We start from the raw sequence: 26,533 nt of genomic DNA, 5'->3' as shown, positions 1-26,533 counted from the left end.
ATCATGTCTGCTCCACCATCCAATCATGGGCTGATCCAATTCTTCCAGTCATCCCCACTACCCTGCCTTCTCCCCATATCCTTTGATGCCCTGGCTAATCAAGAACCTATCTATCTCTGTTTTAAATACACTCAATGACTTGGCCTCCACAGCTGGTTGTGGCAACAAATTCCACAGATTTACGCCCTCTGACTAAAGTAATTTTTCCGCATCTCAGTTCTAAAAGGATGTCCTTCAATTCTGAAGTCGTGCCCTCTTGTCCTAGAATCCCCTATCATGGGAAATAACTTTACCATATCTAATCTGTTCAGGCCTTTTAACATTTGGAATGTTACTAAGAGATCCCTCCCTCATTCTCCTGAACTCGAGGAAATACAGCCCAAGAGCTGCCAGACGTTCCTCATACGGTAACTCTTTCATTCCTGAAATCATTCTCGTGAATCTTCTCTGAACCCTCACCAATGTCAGTATATCCTTTCTAAAATAAGGAGCCCAAAACTGCACACAATACTCCAAGTGTGGTCTCACAAGGGCCTTATAGATCCTCAGTATTATATCCCTACTGTTATATTCTGTACCTCTAGAAATGAATGCCAACATTGCATTTGCCTTCTGCACAACTGATTCAACCTGGAGGTTAACCTTTAGGGTATCTAGCACAAGAATTCCCAAGTCCCTTTGCATCTCTGCATTTTGAATTCTCTCCCCATCTTCGTAATAGTCTGCCCATTTATTTCTGCCACCAAAGTGCATGACCATACACTTTCCAACATTGTATTTCATTTGCCACTTCTTTGCCCATTCCCCTAAACTATCTGAGTCTCTCTGCAGGCTCTCCATTCCTCAACACTACCGGCTCCTCCACCTATCTTTGTATCATCAGCAAATTTAGCCACAAATCCATTAATACCATAGTCCAAATCATTGACATACATTGTAAAAAGCAGCATTCCCAACACCAACCCCTGTGGAACTCCACTGGTAAACAGCAGTCAGCCAGAATAGGATCCTTCTATACCCATTCTCTGTTTACTGCCTACCAGCCAATGCTCCACCCACACTAGTAACTTCCCTGTAATTCCATGGGCTCTTATCTTGCTAAGCAGCCTCATGTGGCACCTTGTCAAAGTCCTTCTGAAAATCCAAGTACACCACGTCTACTGCATCTCCTTTGTCTACCCTGCTTGTAATTTCCTCAAAGAATAGCAATAGATTTGTCAGACAAGATTTTCCTTTCAGGAAATCATGCTGGCTTTGGCCTATCTTGTCATGTGCCTCCAGGTACACCATAATCTTATCCATAACAATCAATTTCAACAACTTCCCAACCACTGATGTCAGGCTATCAGGTCTATAGTTTCCTTTCTGCTGCCTCCCACCCTTCTCAAATAGCAGAGTAACATTTGCAATTTTCCAGTCATCCGGTACAATGCCAGAATCTATCAATTCTTGAAAGATCATTGTCAATGCTCTGCAATCTCCCCAGCTACTTGCTTCAGAACCTGAGGGTGCATTCCATCAGGCCCAGGAGATTTATTCACCCTCAGACCATTAAGCTTCCTGAGCAATTGAGTTGTAATTTCCACTGCACAAACCACACTTCCCTGACACTCTTGAATGTCCAGTATACTATAGATGTCTTCCACTGTGAAGACTGATGCAAAATATGCATTAAGTTCCTCTGCCATCTCTGCATCTCTCATTACAATATCTCCAGCAACATTTTGTATTGGTCCTATATCTACCCTCGATTCTCTTTTTAAAAAGCTTTTAGTATCTTCTTTGACATTAGTTGACAGCTTCCTGTCATAATTCATCTTTTCCTTCTGAAGGACCTTCTTAGTTTTCTTCTGCAAGTTTTTAAATGCTTCCCAATCCTCTATCTTCCCACTAGCTCTGGCCTCCTTGTATGCCCTCTCTTTTGCTTTTACTTTGGCTCTGACTTCACTTGTCAGCCACGTGTCCTTCTTCCCTTTGAAAATTTCTTCTTATTTGGAAAATATCTGTCTTGCACTTCCCTCATTTTTTGCAGAAATTCCAGCCATTGCTGCTCTGCTGTCCTCCTGCAAATGTCCCTTTCCAGTCAACTTTGGCCAGTTCCCCTCTCATGCCATTGTAATTTCCTCTATTCCACTGAAATACTGACACATTGGATTTTAGTTCTTCCCTCTCAAATTTCAATGTGAACTTGATCATATTGTGATCACTGTTCACTAATGATACCTTAACCTTAAGCTCTCTTATCACTTCCGGATCATTGCACAGCACGCAGTCCTGCACAGCCGATCCCCCAGTGGGCTCAACAACAAGCTGTTCTAAAAAGCCATCCCTTAGACATTCTACAAATTCTCTCTCTTGAGGTCCAGTACTGGCTTGGTTTTCCCAATCCACTTCCATGTTAAAATTCCTAATGATTATCATGACATTGCCTTTCTGACATGCCTTTTCTATCTCCTGCTGTAATTTGTAATCCACATCCCAGTTGATGCTTGGAGGCCTGTTTACAACTGCCATTAGGGTCCTTTTTCCCTTGCCATTTCTTAACTCAACCCATTGACTCTACACCTTCCAATCCTATGTCATCCCTTTCTAATGATTTAATATTATTTCTTATACACAGGGCCACACCACCCCCTCTGCCTACTAACCTATCCGTCTGATACACCGTATATCCTTGGATGTTCAACTCCCAATGCCAGCCATTCTTTAGCCAAGTTTCAGAGATGGCCACAATATCATATTTGCCAATCTGTGGCTGAATTTCAAGATCGTCCTTTTTATTTCTTATGCTATGTGTATTCAAATACAACACTGTCAGTCCAGTATTTGTTGCTTTCTGTTTTAACTGCACCATGTCTCTATTGCCTGTAACTCATGCCACTGGCTTTGATTCAGCCTCATCTCCTGTCTGTTCTTTCTATAATCTCTGTTGCACACGATCTATCCTGGGCAGAGGATATTGATCTACTTTCAATACTGGGTTAATGGTGACCTTAAAGTCACCACAGATCCTGACAGGCCGATTCTTTTTGGCTGTTGGGACTACTGACGTTATCCATGGGTGACACTCAACTTGAAAGAACTTCTTCAGCCTCTATGCTATCTAGCTCACAGGCTACTTTGTCACAGATGGTATGAGGAACCAGATGGTATGGCATTTTCATTCAACATAATTTTACCCTTGGTACTGTATGTTTGAACTTTCCAATCTCTCTCCAGTAAGCTGCCTCATCGCCACCTCTGATTTGTCCAGCCACAACAGTGTCATCAGCAAGAGTGGAGGTGGCGTTGGAGCTATGCATATGCCTATAAAGAGTAGAGCAGGGAACAAAGCACACAGCATTGAGGTGCACCTGCATTGGTCATCAGTGAGGAGGAGATGTTCAATTTAACAGTGACACTCGCTAAATATCAACAAAGTTAAAGAGCTGATGGTTGACTTCAGGAAGGGGAAGGAGGGTGACCATGCGCGTCTACATGGGGGATGGTGATGGAGAGAGCAGCTTCAAATTCTTGGGTTATAGCATATCAGATGACCTGTCCTGCGCCCAGCACATAGATGCAATCATAAGGAGAGCATGCCAGCATCTTTACTTATTTAGCATATAAAGCGTTTACACGTCACTGAACACACTTACGAACATCTACAGATGTAGTGTTGGAAGTATTCTGACTGGTTGCATCATGTTTTAGGATGGCAATTTGAATGCACAGAAACATAAAAAGCTGTAGAGAATAGTGCTGTCTGCCCAGTATATCGCAGGCACTTCCTTGTCTGGAACTGTTAGCATCTACAGGAGGTTCTGCCATCATCTAAGATCCCCACAATACAAGCTATGCCATCTTCCCACAGCTACCATCAGCCAGGGGATACTGAAGCATGGCATCCCACACCAGCAGGTTCAAGAACAGCTACTTCCCTTCAACTCTATGGTTCTTCAATCAACCAAAAAAACCCCCTAAACATTATAGTTTAGCAATACTTTGCAGTAAAATGAATGTTTTTGTTGTAATTGTATTTTCTCGTAAAAATTGTGTATAATTTATGGTTAATTTATGTTTTTCTTGTGAATGCTGCTTCTGTGATGCTATATGCCTGTGATGCCTGTGAATTTTTTCAAGGGACCTGTTGTCGCGGTGTGCCCTGGCAATACCTGAATCCAGGTGCAGAGAGAAACAGACTCCCATGCAGAGACGGAAAGAAGATTTTAAACATGGGAATTCCAACAAAACATCGGTGGCTAAACGGAGTGACACTACGAGATGAGTCATTCTTAAAACAAGGACCCTGCGATAAGTGCTAATCAGGAGTCTGCTTGAAATAATCACAGAACACAAAAAAACTTGTGTCAGTCAAAATAAACGTAACAGAATTAAACAGAGAGCAGAAGGGCTTAATGACTCTAATTAAGACAACAATGAACGAATACAGGTGCTCTAGAAACCTCAGAGCCCAACGGTGTACAGCTCGCCACACATGCTCATGAAACCTATTCAACATGTACTTGTATATACATGTCTGACAATATACTCGACTTCAATTTTGACTTTGGCCTTCACTGGGGTTGCTTCTCTGATATGACCCAATACATAGAATACACCAGTCCCAAATATGCAAATGACTTCACACCCACAGATGTTGTCTCTGGTGGGCATTTAGCTGAAAGTTTCCTGGCATCAGGTCTCATATAGGCTGCACATAAATCAAGAGATACGTTTTGTAAGAAAAATTGAGGAGGATGTTAATAATAGATGCTAGGGAAAACCAAGGCGTATGTACGTATGTGGACAAAGTCGTGAGGTAGCTTGTCTTCATCAGATGAAGAGTATGAGAGTTGGGACATCATGTTCCAGCTATATGCATAATGTTACTGTGAACTGGTAAATACAGAGCTGGTTGAGTAATTATTTTTATCTGTCTGTTTCAATTATCAGTACTTTCTATTTTAAGTAAAAATATATAATACGATTTATTTTTCCATTAGTTAAATATATTTGAAATACTTTTAAATAACTCTGATTATCAGAGAAGTTTACAAAGAGTTGAAAGGATATTGATAATAGAAACTGTTTAAAGGCCATCTTGGCTTCTAACGCTGGCTATCGCAGGATCCAGATCCACCCTCAAATGCCTAATCATAGCTTCATACTGCATCACTCTTTACAGTGGCTAAACATTGAACTCGATGGTACAGAGGAGTTAAAAGAAGGCAAGTGCAGTCTTGGGAAAAGTTTGGGAACGAAGTGCAGTTAGATTATTATATTTTTATATTGTGTAATTAGCTAGCTGATATTGATAAAAGTGAAAATTTGTGGTTCAGAAAATAGGTATTTCAAAACAACGTTTTGAATGATGCGAGTCTTTAACTTTTATTAAACTTATTGAGCCTGTTACAGTTTCATTCATTGGGTTTTCAAGGAAGTATTTATGCAACCTAACTGTTTTGTTTTATAAAGCAACTGGGATTTAAGCGAATCTCTAAATGTGTTGTTGTTAGTGCAGTATTTGTTAAGTGAAGTGGAAAATCACTATGTCCAACTGAGGTGTAGAGAAATTCAGAAATCATAAAAATGTGGTTATCCTTTTGCTCAACTCATGAATACATTAATAGAGAGACCCATAACAATTACACTATTTCATGCCAAGACGAATTAGGTTTTGGCCTCACATAATATAACTATTTGACTTTTAGTCAGCTCGGTTTCCTCAAGGGAAAATTTTACCTAGCAAATCTGTTGGAGTTCTTTGAAGAAATAACAAGCAAGATAGACAAAAAAGAATGGGTTGATGTTGTGTAGTTGGACTTTCAGAAGACCTTTGACAAGGTGCCATACATGAGGCTGCTTAAAGCACATGCACATGGTATTACACAAAAAATAATAGCATGGATAAAGCAGTGGATGATTGGCAGTAGTCAAAGCGTGCAAATAAAAGGAGACTGCTCTGGTTGGCTGCCAGTGACAAGTGGTGTTCTACAGGGCTCTGTGTTGGGACAGATTCTTTTTAGATTGTATGTCAATGATTCAGATGATGGAATTGATGGCTATGTTGCAAAGTTTGCAGATGATATGAAGATAGGTGGAGGAGCAGGTAGTTTTGAAGAAGTAGAAAGCCTACAGAAAGACTGAGACAGATTAGGAGAATGGAAAAAGAAATGGCAGATGGAATACAGTGACAGGAAGTGTATGGTCATGTACTTTGGTGGAAGAAATGAAAGGGTAGACTATTTTCCAAATGGAGAGAAAATACAAAATCTGACTAGCAAAGGGACTTGGGAGTCCTAGTGCAGGATTCCCTAAATGTTAATTTGCAGGTTGAGTCTTTGGTGAGGAATGCAATGTTATCATTCATTTCAAGAGGACTAGAATATAAAAGCAAGGATGTAAAATTGAGACTTTATAAAGCACTTGGAGTATTGTGAGCAATGTTGGGCCTCTTAGAAAGGAGCACTGAGACTGGAGAGGATTCAAAGGAGGTTCACGAAAATGATTCCAGGTTTGAATGGCTTGTCAAATGAAGAGCGTTTGATAGCTCTGGGCTTGTATTCACTGGAGTTCATAAGACCTTATTGAGACCTATTGCATGGTGAAAGGCCTTGATAGAGTGGATGTGGAGAGGATGTTACCTATGGTGGGAGAGTCTAAGACCAGAGGGCACAGCCTCAGAATGAAGGGGCATCCTTTTAGAACAGAGATGAGGAAGAATTTATTTAGCCAGAGTACAGCTGTGGGATTCTTTGCTGTAGACAGCTGTGGAGGCCAAGTCTTTATGTATACTTAAGGCAGAGCTTGGTAGATTTTGATTGGTCAGGGCATGACAGGATACGGGGAGAAGGCAGGATATTGGGGCTGAGAGGAAAATTGGATCTGCCATGATGAAACGGTGGACTAGATTCAATTGACCAAATGGCCTGATTCTGCTCCTATAACTTATGGTCTTATAGACCTAGGGACTTAAATTGATAGGTGGTTATACTATGGTTGGTGTTGGGCTATTGCATGGAATTCTGTTGTCCATACATCAATCAAGGACTGGATAATTAATATTTGAATGTATGTACTTGGGGCTTCAGGGTCAAGAGGTATGAGTTTTCCTGCATTTTTGTCTTTTCTCAACTGGTCTTTAGCATTTTGGTGTGACTGAGATTGTCCTGTACTGGATAAGCACCTAAAGTTTATTTCTGATGATACTTTTTGGGACTTGTACTCCATTTTATGCATCTTTGATATCTTTAAATGTTCTAAGAGCCACCAGAGTCACGCAGCATAAGGACAGGCCCATCGGCCCATCATGTCCATGCTGACTGTCAACTACCTGTCTATACTGATCGCATTCACCGGTTCTTGGTCTGTACCTGACAATGCATTAGCTATTCAAGTACCTCTTTAAATCTTCTGAGGATACTCACTACAACCAAACTCCAACTGTCCTCTGAGTGAAAAAATTCTTCCTCTGATCTGCTGGAAATGTTCTACTCCTCAATTTAAGCCTATAGCCTTAGGTACTGTCTAGTTTATCAATGCTGCTCGTAATTCTATGCATCTCCATCTGGTCTCCCCTCTGCCCTACCTGCTTCTATTATAACAGACTCAGCCTATCCAATCTTCCGTCATTACTAAAATACCCCAATGCAGGCAATTGCCTGATTAATCTCCTCTTTACATTTTCTAGTACAAAATATAATTTCTGTAATGTGTCAACCAGATGTGCGCAGTGTATTCCAGCTATGGTCTAAACAATGTTTTATAAAATTGTACCAAGACTTCCCTGTCCTTACATTCCACCTCAAGTAATGAAAACAAGTATCCTGTATGTCTTCTTCACTGTTTTATCTAACTGTGTTGCATTTAAACAATCTTTGAACATACATCAAGGTCCCTACCATTCATGATATAGGTCCACTGCAAAATGCTTCACTTACACCTATCTGCCATCACCTTACCCATCTAATCAGCTGATCAAGACTACCTACCTCATGTTACATCACAAATTTTCTATATCCTACTGACTGTTGGGAGGTATGTAGTATAATTGCAGCAAAATGATTGCCTTTTCTTTATTTCTAAACTCTGTTTATGGTGCCTTATTTGAAGAGCAGGGGTCTCCTTGATCACCAATGCAATGCCCCCTTTCTTTTGCATCTTCCCCCATCATGTCTGAAATTCCTGTGCCCTGGAATGTCAAGTTGCCGGCCCTGCCCTTTCAACCACGTGTCAGGGATTGTAAGCCTGTCTCAGTGGTCCCATGTGCTAATCAATGTTTGATCTTGATACATTCAAAATAGAAAAGCTTCCACCATCGGATTTGTTTAAACTTGTGGGGACACCTGTTTGGATGGCTTCAGATCAATTTTCATAATGTCAATAACTCAATAAAATGGTAATGTTTCTTTGAGCCTTTGGAAGTTGATATTGAACTTATGTCTGTTTTGCACTGGTATTTAAGCACTCAAACAACGGTCAGAGGGTATTAGCCATAGGAGATCACCAGAGACATCAATGAGCTTTCAGAGCCAGTCGGGTGCAGGATACTCCTGATCTTTCATTCAGGTTGGGCAGCTGCTGAAATCCTATTTTTCATAAGCTCTGATTAAACATATTTTTAGAAACTTTGTTCAACAAATAGGATGCTTGAGAATCAAATGGTGGAGCAGTCTTGACTGGCTGAATGCCTAATTCTGCTCCTGTGACGTAGGGTCTTGTGGTGAACTCAGTGGGCAAGGCAGAATCTGTGGAGGGGAATGGACAGTCAATGTTTTGGGTTGAAATCTTCCATCCAACCTGAAATCTTATTTAACGAGTTTTGGATATACAACTAGATCTTCTCTTAACTTTAGTACCCAATATTATCAATAATATTCAATGTTATTCCTATGTTAAGACTAACAAACAACAAAAGCCTTTATACTTGTCACCAAACCAAATTCCTATTTTTAAAATTAATTCAATGGTTGTGGGCTTCTTAAGACTGATTTATACTTGTGCGTATGGGCTACGCTGCAGCCTCTGCCGTAGCCCTGATTTTCACTTCTGCGTCACACTACGCTGTAGTGAACATGCGTTTGGTGTGCACCAAAGTGCTAGTTGGCGGTGGGGTTTCTATGCCATTGTGTTGAGTTTCTTCGTGAGAGACATGGACGAAGAAATGCATTTCAAACATTTTCGCATGTCGGCAGGTAGATTTGACAATTTGGTTCATCTATTCCACATCGGTGTACAGACATGGTGGAGAAGAAGCAACCGGAAATTCGTAGGAGGAAATGCGATGTCACCAAGCGGACCAATCACAGTTGATGCGGTCTGCGTCGCTGTAATGCGTGAGTTAATTTTTTGGGGAGGTGCACGTCACCCTACGGTGTAGGGTATGCGGTAGCTACAGCATAGATGTGACGCACAAGTATAAATTAGCCTTTAAACCGAACCAGCATTTAATTATCCATCCCTAATTGCCTTTGATAACATGATGGTGACTTGCCTTCCTGAACCACTGCAGTCCCTGAGCAATGCTGTTGGCAATTCTGACCCAGTGGCAGTGAAGCAATGGCGATATATTTCCAAGTTAGCGCAGTATGTGGCTTGAAGGGAAAATTCCAGGTGGTTATTATCTCAAGTACAAAATTGAAAACTGGAGCAAAAATCCGTGGATGCTGGGAATCCAAAACAAAAGAGAAAATTCTACGAATATTCAATGGGTTAGGCTGTATCTATGAGGTCATTCTCGTCCAAAGATGTGGCATGTTTTAATTCATTGCATCCTGATTTTCTCTTTCAGCCGGCTGTTTAATCTTGGGCTGCATGATCTTCCCAGATGGCTGGGATTCAGATGAAGTAAAGCGGATGTGTGGGGAGAAAACTGACAAGTATACACTTGGTGCCTGCTCCGTCCGCTGGGCCTACATTCTGGCAATTATTGGAATCCTAGATGCTCTCATCCTTTCATTTCTGGCATTTGTCCTTGGCAACAGGCAAGATGGTTTACTGCCAGATGACTTCAAAGTGGATGCCAAAGGTATGATCTTTCTCAGTCACATCAAACAATCCTTTTCTTCAAGAAATCCTATTAAATATTTACAGCACAGTTAATTTAATATCCCAGATCTAAACAGCAACTTGCATAACTTTGAAAGTTAATTGCTCCATTAATAGTTCTGAATATAGTTCAGAAGGTTAAGAATATAGATAGAACACTTATTTATGAATTTTATTATAACAATAATTGATTTAGACTTGGTAATAAAACTAGCTTAGCACTTTAAACATTAGATTTTAACAAGGGATCAGTTAGAATTTGAAATGAATGCACCCTGTTCTGCAAGTTTATTCATGTGAAGTACAAAATATATTTCTGCATCTTCAGTGATATCTTTAAAGGAATTTCTTTGTGTTATCACCTGTTTTGTAAAGTGAATTTATGACATAATTAGCGATCCTACCAAGTTCTTACAGTTGCATTGTAGGTTACAGGATTGCTTTTGCTGTGCTTTACTGTGCTTCCAAACTATATCAGACTTCTTTAAATACTGGTAAATGAAAAATGTTTAAATCCTGGCTTCAGTGGCCAAGGTTTGCACTGATTTCCTTGGAGTCAATACTGGAAATGTAAGCAGTCTGAGGAACAATTGTAGGTTTTTAATCTGTATTTTTGTGTTAGTTCTTAATTATAGTTAATAATTGCCAGCAAGAATGTTTTATTAAATATTATGAAGATTCAAGTCCGTCTCAGGAAATTAATAAATGGAATCTGCAGGCTAAAAAATAATTCTTACTATATATCGCTTAACATGCAAACTTATGCAGATATTTGTAGATATGAAATAAAGGTATATAAAATATTGAAAATACCCAACAGGACTTGGTAGTAACATTTCAGGCAGTTGAATTGGAATTTTGTACACAGACTGATAGATCACTTGTCTAATAAATACAAATTGTATCACTGTTCAAAGCTAGCATAGTTTCAACTGCTAATCCTTGTTTACCCCTTTTTTTTACTAATATTGCTTATTATGCTCAAGATATGCTTGTTAAACAGCAGTTTAGTTGGCAGCTGTGAGAGGTCTTGAAATAAAGTGTGCTATCATTAGTATGTGTGTGGGTATAATGAAATTTCTAACCCTTAGGCAAGGTTTCTATTGTAATTATAATGGCTCTAGAAAGCACCATCCCAGTGTGTGGACAGATACAAAACAAAGAAATCAAAATAAATGTACACTGTTCTCTGCCTATTACTTACTGCCTGATACAGGAGCCAAACCAACATATGTATGAGGATAATGACTTCAGCAAGCCAAGATGATCTATCAGGCAAAACTTTCCAGCAAGTGTTTGCTTCATTTGCATTGTTTTTGCCCTAAAGGCCTGGTTTTTATGATAAGTGGCAAAGTGACAGTTCCTTTCCAAAAAAAAAGCTATCTACAAAGCTCAAGTCATCCAGGTATAGGGATTTCTCATTTTATGATCTTGGCTGGTGTCAGGTGATCAAGGGAATTCCTGGTGTCCAAGAAAAAGGATGCTGAGATGCAACTCATAACTTTGAATTCTCAGAGACAACAGACCAGGAAATAAAAGGCATAATTTTATCTAATATGTTAACATGTATATCGGATAGAATAATGCTTGGAAGAAAGATACAAAAAAAAAGAAACATACATGCAAGTCAAAGCAAAAGCTTAATATCATAATAACTGTTGAAAACCTGATGTTCATTATTCCTAAAATCTAAAATATTTTGCAATACTTATCTCAGGGAATTGCAGTCCACAGATATAAAATTACTTTTTTAAACTACAGAGTTTGCCAAACAGTAATTATGATTTTGCATCCCATTAAAATCTCATCTTGAAATCATGCAACAAAACATTAACATTTTCAAGGTAGTTTATCTTAAATGGCTCCTAAATAGTTTTAAATTCTAATCAGATCATTGGTTTTCCTTGATTACGTAGAAGATGGCTGCAAGTTGTGGAGAAGTCGTGTATCACTGACAGCACCTTCTGAATTTCCTCAATTCATTGTGCACCTCTCCAACAGTGTTGTGGATTCCATGATTCTTCCATTAATTAAACTGCAGAAATCAGTCAAGATTCGGTGTTATTTACTTTGTGGTTGTGGTGCAGCCACTTTTTCTGCTTTTCAGTTCCAATAGTCTTGCAGTGCAAGAAGTCATATATGGATGAATATTAGAGGTAGATGAAAGTTCTTAATCCAGAAATAGCCCAGATAACGTTCCACTAATGATTGGGAACATGGCCTGGTGCACCTGGAACTTGCACTTAATTCCAGCAAACTTTTCTTCACACAAGTTAGGTCATGATCACAGGGAAGAGAGGTTTGTAGATGAGTTGTGGAAAAAGGAATGGGTTGACAAATATGGACCTGGAGGGTTGAGTTAGGGAGAGTGTAATAATTCTTCGTCCAGTAAAGTTAAATGGTGGTTTGTAGATCTACGTAAGGCGCATTACCACTACAGCTGAGCTAGATTGTGGAGCAAAGTGACAGGAGGTACACCGCCTATAATTTCCCCTCCGTTCAAAAAAAACTCAGCTAATATCAAGAAGTCTAATACTTGAGGAAGTCAAATATGCACTTAAATACGTTACAATGCCAGTGATGTCCTAACATATGTTACACTTCGTCTGTCCCAAAGATCTCAATTTAGTAATTAGATGTTTCCTTTGTACCTCATAGGATCTGCATTCAAAGAATATATGCTGCACTGTTTCTTGACAAGTGCTCTCCCTAATCATGCATAATAGTTCTGAACAAGAAATTATTCAACCTAGTATGTCCAATACATACAACTTCTTCCCTCCTTTTTATACCCGTTTCTTAGTTGAGTTCCCACTATCCTCTGAATTTCATATAAATGCCAGCCTTTCTTTTCCTTATCTCAATTTTGTTGCCACAGTGATCAAATAGACTTTTTAGTTATGGTTCTCCCCTTCCCTTTATGCAAAAGCACCAGTACATTTACATCCTTAATTTTTAGTGATTGCTTGGTTAGGAGGTCTGCTGCCTTGCTTCCTTCAATCCCAACATGGGCAGGGAGCCATAAGACTAGATCCTGCAGCCTTAACAGATGTTGTCCAATCTCAAGAAGAAGGTGTGGCCTACAGTTTTAATAGATGTCAAAACCGAGAAAGAATCAGAGCACAGAAATACTTCTCCAACCCGTTCCAAGGCTAAAATGATAGCAACCATCTCAGATGCAAGTACTAATACTTTGTCTGATAGCCTTTTTTTAGTAGACACCTGAAACTTTGGAACATAAACAGAAATAACTGAATGACCTGTCACTGGATCTTTTGAGCCATCTTTATAGATATGCAGGAAACCTAATATCTGCCCTGCAGACATTGCTGAACTCCCTGTACCACTGATATGCAATCAATCTTCATCTTGATCTTTTCTTGACGGCTTAAATTAACCGCAGGCAAAGGGAAAAGTCATGGAGGAGTGGCAGAAATGGGTTCATTAGGATAATATTCCAGAGTAAACAACCCAAGTTTTGGTATCCATTCACCCAAATCTGAAGACCTGACAAATGAAGTGCTCCCAACACTCTACCAATGTTAACAATATTGGACGATCAACTTTAGGTCCTCCTACTATAATTCAATAAACCATGGCTATCTATATCCTGCGTAGATATAAAGGTGCTTCACCCATTTCTAATAATGCAAAAAGTGAGGATGATTTAATAGCAACACAGCATAATCTCAACGCTTGAGCTTGAACTTTATCTAAGGGCCCTAAGACTGCTGGTGACGCTGACCCATAAGCAACACATTCATAATTAATGACTACTACTACGTCGACTCAGGTCTAGGGGGTCGGCGTTAGGCATGAAGACGGACTCTCCACTCCTCCCTCTCCCTCATCAGTGTGTTCAGTTCATCTACATTAGCCACACCGCTATCTTCTAGGAGCGTGTTGACCATAGTTTTGGGATGGTGTCCAGGGTTCATCCTCCCATGCTTGGGCTCCCATGTGCTGACTAGGCTGGCAGGTAGCTCAGGGTGGCATAGACAATGCCCCGCTAGTTGCAGTCTTCTCACCTCAATTTTAGTAGTGGGCATCGGTAGGTCATCATAGAGCTCGACGTTCGTCATGTGCTGTTGCCAACTCACGTCAAGAGCCATCCAGAGCATTCGTGTATAGCAACCATCTAGTGACTTCCGCATGGACTTGGTGAGTGTCCACGCCTCACATCCGTACGTGAGAATGGACACTATGACTGCTATGAAGATCCTCTTTTTGAGCCCTCTGGTCAGGTTCGACCTCCAGATTTCCTTCAGGTCGTTCATAGCCCTCCACGGCAGCGCCTTCTATATCTTTATGTCCTTCTCCAAACTCATCATTCTTGACCCAAGGTACTTGAAGTCCAAGACTTCCTTAATAGTGGGGTGTGTCAGGAATGGTCAGGAGGAAGAGTATAGGAAACTGATACAAGACTTTGTGATATGGTGCAACTCAAACTACCTGCATCTCAATATCACCAAGAGCAAGGAGATGGTGATGGACTTTAGGAGATCTAGGCCTCATATGGAGCCAGTGATCATTAATGGAGAATGTGTGGAGCAGGTCAAGACATACAAGTATCTGGAAGTGCAGTTAGACGAGAAGCTAGACTGGACTGCCAACACAGATGCCCTGTGCAGGAAAGCACAGAGTCGACTGTACTTTCTCAGAAGGCTGGCGTCATTCAATGTTTGTAGTGAGATGCTGAAGATGTTCTATCGGTCAGTTGTGGAGAGCGCCCTCTTCTTTGTGGTGGCGTGCTGGGGAGGCAGAATTAAGAAGAGGGACGCCTCACGTCTTAATAAGCTGGTAAGGAAGGCGGGCTCTGTCGTGGGCACAGAACTGGAGAGTATGACATCGGTGGCAGAGCGGAGGGCGTTGAGTAGGCTACGGTCAATCATGGAAAACCCTGAACATCCTCTGCACAGCACCATTCAGAGACAGAGAAGCAGCTTCAGCGGCAGGTTGCTGTCAATGCAATACTCCTCAGACAGGATGAAGAGATCATTACTCCTCAACGCCATTCGGCTCTACAATTCAACCAGCAGGGGCAAGACATGTTAAGTGCCGGGGTTAGGACTGAGCTTAAGTTACTATTCAATGCACTTTAGTAAACTATTTAAGAACTTTTTAAAAGCTATTTATTAATGCTTTTGGGAGGGTGATTTTAGATGCATATCATATTTATACTGAGTTAAATACTGTATGTAATTAGTTTTGCTACAATAAGTGTATGGGACACTGGAAAAATGTTGAATTTCCCATTGGGGATGAATAAAGTATCTATCTATCTATCATTCTTTACGGTCTTAAGAGTACCTTCATCATAATTGAACACCATGTACTCTGCCTTTTTAGCATTTAGATGAAGTCCAAATTTATTGCACTCGATTTCCACTTTTGTCAGTAGCTGCTGTGCTTCCTCCATCTGGTCAGAGAGCAGGTCTATGTCATCTGCAAAATCAAGATCTGTGAGCGTAACTGGTCTGACCCCTTTGGTATGTCCTGGTTTTTATGGTAAAACCAAGCTTGTCATGATCTTTGGTAGCTTGATGTAGAGCTGAAATGGACAATACCTAGTTGATTTTATCCAGGAACACAGTCTCATTACTGCCAACTCACAACTCAAGAAGCGAGCTGATGAACTGTAGACATATGAAAACAGAGCCTCCCTCAACAGGAAACATCTCAACTACATCCTCGTAAGAACAAAATAGCGTAATTGTGTGATCAACACAGAAGCCTGCAGCACTTTCAGCTCGGTCAGTTCTGACCACAGAGCAGTGTCAATGCAAGTGAGACTGAGCCTGCGGCAACCCAAAGCCACAGGTCCCAAGGAGAAGATAGACTAGAAGGCATTCTCCTCACAACCTATTCTTCAAGCCCAGTGCACTGTGGAAGTGAGAAATCTCTTCGGCCCACTGGAGAGGGAGGAGGAAGAGACTGCCACCGACCGCTAACAATGGCTCATAGATGCACACACAGATGCAACAAAGAGTCTGCCTACTGTGAAGCGAACCAGAAAGAGCCGGATCTCGAAACATCCTGACATTGTCACAGCAAGAAGTGTGGTCAGTGCTTGTCTTACTGAACTTAGAAGGAGCAAAACAGAAGAGCTAAGAGACAAGTTCAAGACAGCAAAGAAGAATCTTTTTGCCACCTACGACCGACTGAAGGAAGAGGAATGAGCTGAGAGGATTAGAGGGGTAGAGGCTGCTAATGAAGACAAGCAGTATGCAGAAGCATGGCACCTAGTCAACGAGATCAGCAGACGGAAGAAGTCACCATCAGGTCAGATAAGTGGTAGAACGGCAGAGGACTGTCTAGACATGGTTTACCCACTTCAAGAACCTGCTGGGAAGCCCTCCAATGATCACGGAAGAAGAGGTCATACCCACGATAGTAACGCAAGTCGACATCGATGACAGCCCATTCACCATTGAGGAACTGAAGAAGGCCAAATATGAACTCAAACAGGGCAGGAGCGCTGAATCAGATGGGATACCACCAGATGTCCTTAAGAACTGCGACCTGGACGACATCTTGCTGGACATATGTAATACGGCACTGATGAAAAGCAACAAAACAGAACAGTGGTCACTCTCAAACATTATCCCTGTCCCTAAGTCTGGATCCCTCATGAAGGCAGATAACTACCACGGCATCAGCTTGACCTGCATCTTAGCAAAGCTATACAATCGGATGATCTTGAACAGGATTCGCACCACCATTGACCCTAAGCTAAGATTCAATCAGAATGGTTTTCGGCTGAAGCGCACAACAGTAATGCAAGTACTTGCTCTCAGTAGAATCATCGAGGAAGTCAAGAAGAACAACCTGCCAGCTGTGCTTACTTTCATCGATTTTCGCAAAGCTTTTGACTCCATTCACTGAGGTAAAATGCTGAAGATCCTGATGCCAGACCACCTACTGAGAGCAATAGAGTCCAACAATACCAAGACCATGGTGAAAGTTGTATCACTAGATGGAGAAACAGCAGTGTTTGAGCTCCTAGCTGGTGTGCTGCAAGGAGACACTCTGGCACCCTACATCTTTATAATCGTCCTTGATTATGCTCTACGTCAAGATAATTAATGACAGATCTGTTTAAAACAATATACTTTTGTTTAAGTGATCTCCTCACACCCCAATCACACCCAACTAAGCACCTGGGCACAATAAGGGCTTTTTCAGAGTTTTGCACCATTTTATTCACACACACCTTCCAGGTTAGCCTTGTGTTCATCCACATACATAGAAACTTTACCACTGACTCTTACTCATATATCTTGAGATAAATTGTGGGTGTAATGCTCCTTTTAGAAAAATAAATAACTTGAGTCTGTGCAACAGAAAATTTAAATCCCCACCGACATTCTCATTCTTCTATTTCATTAATAGATGCCTGCATTGCCATAACTATATAATTTATATTCCTGTCGTTCTTCCACACTGCTCCATCATTAGCATATAACAATTTGGAAATATCTGAGCCAACATTTAAGAAAACATCATTAATCATAATGTTAAAGAGGAGTGTGCTACCCAGACGCCCCTGTGGAGTCCTATTCTCTATCTCATACTCCGTAGAGAATGTTGTTCCCCACCCCTTCCACTAACTTGTATCTTCCTGTCACATAAAATATCTCAAATCATTTGAACATTCTCCCATCTATTCCCATCTTTTCACGTTTAAACAGCAACCCTTGTGGTGATAATATATCATAAGCTTTTTCTAGATCAAAGTAAATTGCTACAACTGATTATTTATTAACTGGGGCCTAACAATGATCAAATTCCAAACTTAACACCAAGTCCATGGTCATTTTCCCTTCATGATATTCGATTTGATATACAGCTAATTTTTTACTACTCTCCACAAAATAAGAAATCCGTACTATAACCATTGATTCCATTATCTTACGTACATGTGAAGTTAGCGAAACAGGTCTATAACTGTAAGGATCTGATTAATCCTTACTAGGTTTCAACCAGTGATAACAACTGCTAATTTCCAGGGAGGAAGAAGTTGTCCAATAACACATATTGTATTGAAAAATTCAGAAACCAACAAGTTTTGCATCTGATAACCACGTAAATATACTATAATAAATATCATCTTTCCCAGGTGGATGTCTGATTGCAGTAAATGTCACAATTTGACAGAGGAGGTTACATTTGAAATATGTCAGGGTATTGGTTATGGCGCATAGAGGTGCATTGGTGAATATTTTTGAAGGGACCCCACAAATTGCTTTATTCTGACATCAGATTTGACTTATTCAAATGGATTTATGTCACATCTTGCCAAAGAACACCTCATATTCAGATAAAATGCATTTGTTTGGAGTTCTTAAATATATTTAATATTTACCTGTCAAACTAACTTAATTTTTACTTAGGTGTGAGGTGGTTCATTTTGGTAGGTCAAATATGAATATAGTATTAACGGTAAGACTCTTGTTAGTGTGGAGGAACAGAGGGATCTTGGGGTCCGAGTCCATAGGACACTCAAAGCAGCTGCGCAGGTTGACTCTGTGGTTAAGAAAGCATACGGTGCATTGGCTTTCATCAATTGTGGGATTGAGTTTAGGAGCTGAGAGATAATGTTGCAGCTATATAGGACCCTGGTCAGACCCTACTTGGAGTCCTGTGCTCAGTTCTGGTCGCCTCACTACAGGAAGGATGTGGAAGCCATAGAAAGAGTGCAGAGGAGATTTACAAGGATGTTGTCTGGATTGGGGAGCATCCCTTATGAGAATGGGTTGAGTGAACTCGGCCTTTTTTCCTTAGAGCAATAGAGGATGAGAGGTGACATGATAGAGATGTATAAGATGATGAGAGGCATTGATTGTGTGGATAGTTAGAGGTTTTTTCCTAGGGCTGTAATGGCTAGCACAAGAGAGCACAGTTTTAAGGTGCTTGGAAGTAGGTACAGAGGAGATGTCAGGGGTAGGTTTTTTTACGCAGAGAGTGGTGAATGTATGGAATGGGCTGCTGGCAATGGTGGTAGAGGCGGATATGATAGGGTAATTTAAGAGACTCCTGGACAGGTACATGGAGCTCAGAAAAATAGAGGGTATGGGTAACCCTAGGTAATTTCTAAGGTAAGGACATGTTCAGTACAGCTTTTTGTGCCGAAGGGCCTGTATTGTGCTATAGATTTTTTATGTTTCTATATTAACCTCTGGAATCACTTTTTTTCACTGTGTAGAGTTACAATGGAAATAACAAAAGATTAGTTGTGTGGCTGTGCTCATTGTTCTATCAAGATTATTAATGTGTAGTGTTAATTAATTCTTGTTAATTAAACCATTTTTCTGCTGTTACTAAGCTTACCCAAGGAACAACCTCCATGCAGATTTCTGGAAAAAGTGATTTAGTATTCATGATAGGCTCAACTCATCTATCAACTTATTAATGCTTACAAAATGCTTCTTTTGAATGATTTGATCTTTCATTTAGCAAAAATGGCAATTTTGTAGATTGCAGAGTTGGTTTCAAGGAATATTAGATTTTGTTTTAAGTAGCTTTTGTAGAGAACTGAACTGAATCTCCATCTGTCAGCATTCTTTTGTGAATATATGATATATGCAGTGGATTCAGGTTAATTGGGACATACCGTGATCAGAATATTTTGGCCCAATTAAGTGGCTGCTCCAATTAGCCAGCTTCATAGAAATCATTAAAAAAGTATAAAAACTAAGTAACAAATTATGTATTTAAATTAAATATGGAACAAATTAGAACACTACCAATACTACCTGTAGTACTATAAAACTGTGTATAAGTTCCTAATAGTTATTGATGGAGGAATTAATCTGCGCTGTGTTCTTTTCAGTTTAATATTCATGATTGGCTCACCCATCTATCAACTCATTAACACAATATGCTTCTTTTTGATGAAAAAATCTGAGCAGACACCTAATGCAGATAATTGTCTGCCTTAAATACAGTGCTTTAGATGATTGTATCCTCCAAACCTTCATTTTCACTGTAACATTCAGGATGATTGTCGATACCTTCAAATTCTTCATAGTTTCTAACTTGTAGTGAAATCACTTCATTTTCACTCCTGACCACTTCTGGCATCTCCAAGTCTGAATGGCTTGAAACCATAGTGAGCAAAACAATTCAGAATTATCTTACTGCTTATTTCTCACCAACTATCAGTGACAAGATCACTGCTTTTTAAACAGAAACACATGCAAACTGACACTATTTAAAAACTATTTGCTCAAAGCACGGTATTGTGGAATGACTGCACTCCCCAAAATTAGAATATATCAGGACATGTGTATTACTACATCGCAGTTGCAGCACAGCCTAACGTAAGCTTAGGGAACAGCACCTCATCTTCCATTGCCCACATTGTGGGCTCAAAAATTCAATATTGAATTTAATAATTTCAGATACTCTCCTTTTCTCTTTATGTGAGAGCCATTCCATTCTGCTATAAGATTGTTCATCTGTGGTATTAACTCAGTTTTTCCTCCATCAAGGTTACTGCCTGCTGTGCAGGGTGTTTCCACCATTTTTATTTTGGTGAAATTAATAGTAGTCTGTGACCTGAATGTTAAACGTTTCCCTTTCTAGAGATTCTGCCTGACCTGCTAAGTGATGAGACTCACAAATTAATTGCTTTTATTCTCACAAGAGATTCTGCCTCTTGAGTAACATGCACAAAATACTAGAAGAACTCAGTAAATCGGACAGCGTCTATAGCGGGGAATAAACAGTTGATGTTTCAGGCTGAGATCCATCAACAGGACTGCGGAGGGGAGGGGGCGGGGACAAGATCAGAATAAGAAGGTGGAGGGTGGAGAGGGAAGGGGTATAAGCTGGTGGGTAATAGGTGAGACAGGTGAGAAGGAAGGGATGAAGCAAAAAGCTGGGAGGCGATAGGTGGAAGAGGTGAACGGCTGAAGAAGAAGGAATCTGATAGGAAAGTGTGTTTTGCTTTTACTTTCCTATTAATTTCAAAAGTAACAGCAGCTTTGGCCTGCGTTTCATTGCTATAATATTCCCCTTTGTTTGTTTTTTCTCTTTAACTGCCTCATCGATTAGTTAATTGAATAGCTCCAATAAACATCAGTAGAAAGACTGGCTTTACCCTATGAGAGATACTCCCTTTGCTTTACCTATTGCTCCCTATGCTCTTTGCATTTAAATCTAACTTGTTCTTTTATTTCCTTAGTTCTGATGAAGGAGCTTTGACCCAAAACTTTCTTTCCCTTTCCAAAGGTGCTCACAGAATCATAGAGCAGAGAAACGAGTCCTTCAGCTCTCTGAGTCTGCGCTGACAAACAAATTCCATTCAAATTTTATTTATTTGTCATATATTCTCATTAACATCCCCCTAGATTCTGAGCTACATAAACACTAGGCCAATGAAACAACCAACTCTTGAGTTTAGAAAATATTCTGCTCCTTTATTCCTTCTACCAAAGAGCATGACCATACACTTCCTTACAAAATATTCCACCTGCCACTTCTTTACCCATTCTCCTAATCTGTGTAAGTCCTTCTGTAGACTCCCTGCTTTCTCAGCACTACTTGCCGCTCCACCTATCTTTATATTGCCTCCAAACTTGGCCACAAAACCATCATTTCGAACATCCAAATCATTGACATATAACGTGAAAAGAAGTGGTCCCAACCGTGACCACAACCGGTCATGATGCGGTGAAATTTCTGTAGCCAGGAGGTGGTGAATTTGTGGAATATGTTCCCACAGGCAGCTGTGGAGGCCAGGTCATTGGGTGTATTTAAGGCAGAGATTGATAGATTCTTGACTGGACACGGCATCAAAGGTTATGGGGAGGTCAGGAAGTGAGGCTGAGGAGGGGGAAAGGATCATACATGATTGAATGGAGGAGCAGACTTGATGGGCCAAATGGCCTAATTCTACTCCTATGTTTTATGGTCACTGATAGTTAACCAGAAAAGGCTCTCTTTATTCCCACTCTTTGTCTCCTGCCAGTCAGCCAATCTTCTATCCATGCTAGTATCTTTCCTGTAATACCATCGGCTCTCATCTTGTTAAGCAGCCTCATTGTGGCATCTTGTCAAAGGCCTTCTTGGAGAAAGAATTAATCAAGTAACAAGAGCAGCTTGAAACAAAGATAGTAAGACTCTTCATATCAACCAGACAAATCAAATTGACTAAAGTAATTTGAATAATGAGTTTATTGTAACCATTTAAATGCATTTTAGAGATTCTAAAATTTAATTGGCGTATCTTAAGTGCTCTATGCTTGAATGGAGGTTTATATTTGTCCCTTCTTATTGATTATTAAGAAGGTTTATTCACAAGAGTAGTACCAGATGACAGGAGAGTGGCATTGTTGTTCTTTTATTCAAGAAAGGGAGTAGAGATAATCCTGGAAATTACAGACCAGTGGGTCTTACTTTAGTGCTGAGCAAACTATTGGAGAGGATTCCTAGATAGGGGATTTATGAGCATTTTGGAGAAGCATGGTCTGTGAGGGGCAAGTCGTGCCTCACGAAGGTAGAGAAATGGATATAATGTGTATGGATTTTAGTAATGTGTTCAACATGGTTCCCCATGGTGACTCATTCTGAAAGTCAAGAGGTGTGGGATCCAGGGGAACGTGACTGCACAGATACAGAATTAACTTGCCCACAGAAGGCAGAGGATGGTAGTGGGTGGAACATGTTCTGCCTGGGGGTCCGTGACCAGTGGTGTTCTGCAGCAATTTGATCTGGGATTCAGCTCTTTGAGATGTTTATAAATAGCTTGGATGAGAAAATTGAAGAATGAGCAACAATCATACCAGTGGCCATGAAGGGCAGGGTGAGCTCCTTCAATGACTGTCGCCCAGTGGCACTCACATCTACTGTGATGAAGTGCTTTGAGAGGTTGGTCATGGCTAGAATCAACTTCTGCCTCAGCAAGGACCTGGCCCCACTCCAATTTGCCTATCGCCACAATTGCTCTACAGTGGATGCAAACTCACTGGATCTCCACTTGGCCTTCAATCACCTGGACAATAGTAGTACCTAGGTCAGGCTGCTGTTTATTAACTACAGCTCAGCATTCAACACAATCATACCCTCAGTTTTAATTAACAAGCTCCAATATTTGGGCCTCTGTTACCCCCACCCCACTGGATCCTTGACTTCCTCACCAAGAGACCACAGTGTGCAGATGGGAAATAACATCTCCAATCTTGCTGACAATCACCACTGGTGCACCTCAGGGGTATGTACTTAGCGCACCGCTCTCCTCTCTCCACACGCATGATTGTGTGGCTAGGTACAGCTCAAATGCCATTTATAAATTTGCCGATGTCACAATTATTGTTGGCAGAATTCCAGATGGCGATGAGGAGGCATACAGGAGCGAGGTAAGTGAGCTAGTTGAGTGGTGTCACAACAACAACCTTGTACTCAACGTCATTAAGACCAAGGAATTGATTGTGGACTTCAGGGGGCAGGGGGCATTGAGGGAACACACACCCCCTCATTGAGGGATCAGAAGTGGAAAGGGTGAGCAGTTTCAAGTTCCTGGGTATCAGCATCACTGAGGACTTATCCTGAGCCCAACATATTGATGCGATTATGAAGAAGTCACGACAGCAGCTATATTTCATTAGGAATTTGTGGAGAACTGGTATGCCACTAAAGACACTCATAAAATCCTAAACATTCCAGAAGAATGAAGAACATTCTAACTTGTTGCATCACTGTCTGGTATGGAGAGCCCACTGCACAGGATCGGAATGAGTTGCAGTAAGTTGTAAACTCAGCCAGCTCCATCATGGGCACAAGCCTCTCCAACATCAAGGACACCTTCAAAAGGAGAAGCCTCAAAAAGCCAGCATCCATCATCAAGGACTCCCATCACCCAGGGCATGCCCTTTTATCATTGCTACCATCAAGGCAGACGTACAGAAGCCTAAATGCATACTTAATATTCCAGAAACAACTTCTTCCCTTCCACCATCAGATTTCTGAATCAACAATTTCAGTATTATTTCTTCTCTCTTTTTACACTATTTACTTAATTTAATTTTCTTTTTTTATATATCATTATAATTTATAGTTTTTATTATTATGTATTGCAATGTACTGTTGTTGCAAAACAACGAAATTTTCATGACATACATTGTGCCAGTGATATTAAACCTGATGCTGATGCTGCATGGGTTAGTAAGTTTGCAGCTGACACAAAGGATGGTGGTGTTGTGGATATTGTAGAAGGTTGTGATAGGTTATAGTGGGATATTGATAGGATGGGCTGGGCTGAGAAGTGACAGATGGAGTTCAATCTGGAAAAGTGTGAAGTGATACACTTTGAAAGGTTGAACTTGAAGGAGAGTACAAGGTTAATGGCAGGATTCTTGGCAGTGCAGAGGAACAGAGGGATCTTGAGGTCCATGCACAAAGATCCCTGAAAATTGCTGTGCAAGGTGATAGGATGGTTAAGAAGGTGTATGGTGTGTTCTTCATTAGTCAGAGGAATGAATTCAAGAGCCACATGCAATGTTGCAGCTCTACAAAGCTCTGGTTAGACCATACTTGGAGTATTGTGTTCAGTTCTCATCACCTCATTATAGGATGTGGAAGCTTTGGGGAGGGTGCAGAAGAGATTCACCACAAAATTGCCTGGATTAGAAAGCTTGTCCTATGAAAAAAGGTTGAAAAAGCTACAACTTTTCTCTTTGGAGTGATGGTGGATAAGATATGACTTGATAGAGTTGTATAAGATGATAAGAAGCATTGGCATTGGACAGCATATGCCTTTTTTTCCTAGAGCAGAAATGGCTAATGTCAGAGGGCAGAACTTTGAGGTGATTGGAGGAGTGTATAGGATGCCAGGGGTAGTTTTATTTTATACAGTGTACTGGGTACATGGAGCACTTTGCTAGGGTGGTAGAGGCTGATAGATTAGAGACGTTTAGGAGATTGTTAGATAGGAACATGGACAAAAGAAAAATGGTGGGCTATGCAGAAGGGAAGTGTTACAATCATCTTAGAATAGGTTAAAAGATGGCAATAGTGTGGGCCAAAGGACCTATACCATGCTGTACTGTTCTAAGTATTAGGAAGGAATCAAAAGAAAAGTGCAATAATTGTACCAAATCAAATATTGCAGACAGTAGCTACCGCACTTTGCTAATGAGTTAAGATACAGTACATTTTCTGAGTGATATAGGAGGATTATATTTAGAAGATGGATTTACTACAGCCCTACTTGTTAGTGTTATCATCCAAATTCATCAAGGTATAATACTTTGTGAAATGTTGTGAAATTAACCCCTTTATGGCTGGAAGCTGATTGAAAATTTTCTGCATCCTAAGCTGATAGAATGTATTTCTTGACTGCTGGAGATCCCTTTGATCCAGGTCTTAAAGCATCATTTCTGCTGTTCAGAAGAATAAAAATGGGTATTGTGGATCAAAATTGTGAAGTAAATGAATATAGCTAGGGGTCATCTATCTAAGGCAAACAGAGTACTTGAGTTGCATCCAGCTGCTTTGGATCCGGAGAATTTCTTTTGGTTAATATTGGTCAGTTTTTGGGCATTATAAACTGACTTTTTAAATATAGACCTTTTAGTATTGAGAAGTTATCATTCAATGCAAATGGGCTTTCAGTAATCAACTCCCATCACAGCCTCCTTCACCCACATCTCATCTCAATTAATGCTAATACATTGATTTAAAATGAACATCAAACAAAATTCAAATACTCTAGACTCAGAATAGCTGGAGGTATTGAGTCTCTAATAAGGTTATTTTTTGGCACCCTATTGGGTGAAAATTGTAGGTTAAGAAATGCAGTTAACTCAAGTGCTCAGTTCATGTTTAGTTAAGATTTCTCATTTCACATGAAAATATACACAGTCAAGTCTGGCAGACAGTAAATGTATTCTCTCGATAAAACTATTTAGAGCTTCTGTAGGTTTTTACTGCACTTGCTTAAAACACGAGGCTCTGAATTCTCCCTCAATGCTTACAGAATATCATACATCATGTATAATTCAAATCGTAATCTCAATCTGTATGACAAGTGAATAAATACAAGTTATGTAAGTGATTAAAGGAAATGGGCTTAGAAATTGTCTTATTATGGGGTAGTTATGCAGTGTACCAACTGTGGCATTAGTCGTGAGCTCACTTCTGCACATTCATGGCATCCTTAAACTGTTATGTCACCTTGGAAAAAAGAATCAGTCCAGTAAGGCAATCTCAGCAGCTCCATTATTCTCACCTTTCCTCGATCCAAGGTAACATTTGGGAAGAAAGCTGCTTCTTGCTGAGAAGAGGTGGGAGTGTGACGAGGTACAGTGTTCAGAACCCCTATTAAGTTGCAGGAGCTGGGTGCTGGAGTGAAGCTGGAGAGAAAGCTGAGATTAGAAGATAGGGCCCTGGTAGTGATGTGCAGCCAGGATGACTGGTGCCAGAGAATTTAACGTTCAAAGTTCAAAATAAATTTATTATCGAAGAACATATATATCACTGTATACAAGCTAGGGATACCTTT

The 26,533-nt window shown here is 40.4% G+C and overlaps 1 protein-coding gene across 1 annotated transcript in view; it reads left to right on the top strand.

The window, feature by feature from the left end:
* The window catches only part of lhfpl3 (LHFPL tetraspan subfamily member 3), a 229,790-nt gene that overhangs the window by 165,982 nt on the left and 37,275 nt on the right, over window positions 1–26,533 (top strand). The window contains exon 3 of the mRNA XM_059987185.1: window positions 9,773–10,009. Coding sequence (XP_059843168.1) covers window positions 9,773–10,009 — 237 coding nt within the window. The remainder of the gene's footprint in view (window positions 1–9,772; window positions 10,010–26,533) is intronic.

This window comes from Hypanus sabinus, chromosome 13 (genome assembly GCF_030144855.1).
Source record: "Hypanus sabinus isolate sHypSab1 chromosome 13, sHypSab1.hap1, whole genome shotgun sequence".
NCBI lineage: Eukaryota > Metazoa > Chordata > Chondrichthyes > Myliobatiformes > Dasyatidae > Hypanus > Hypanus sabinus.
Note: the sequence above shows the minus strand (reverse complement) of the source record. Positions and strands in the feature narration are given on the sequence as shown.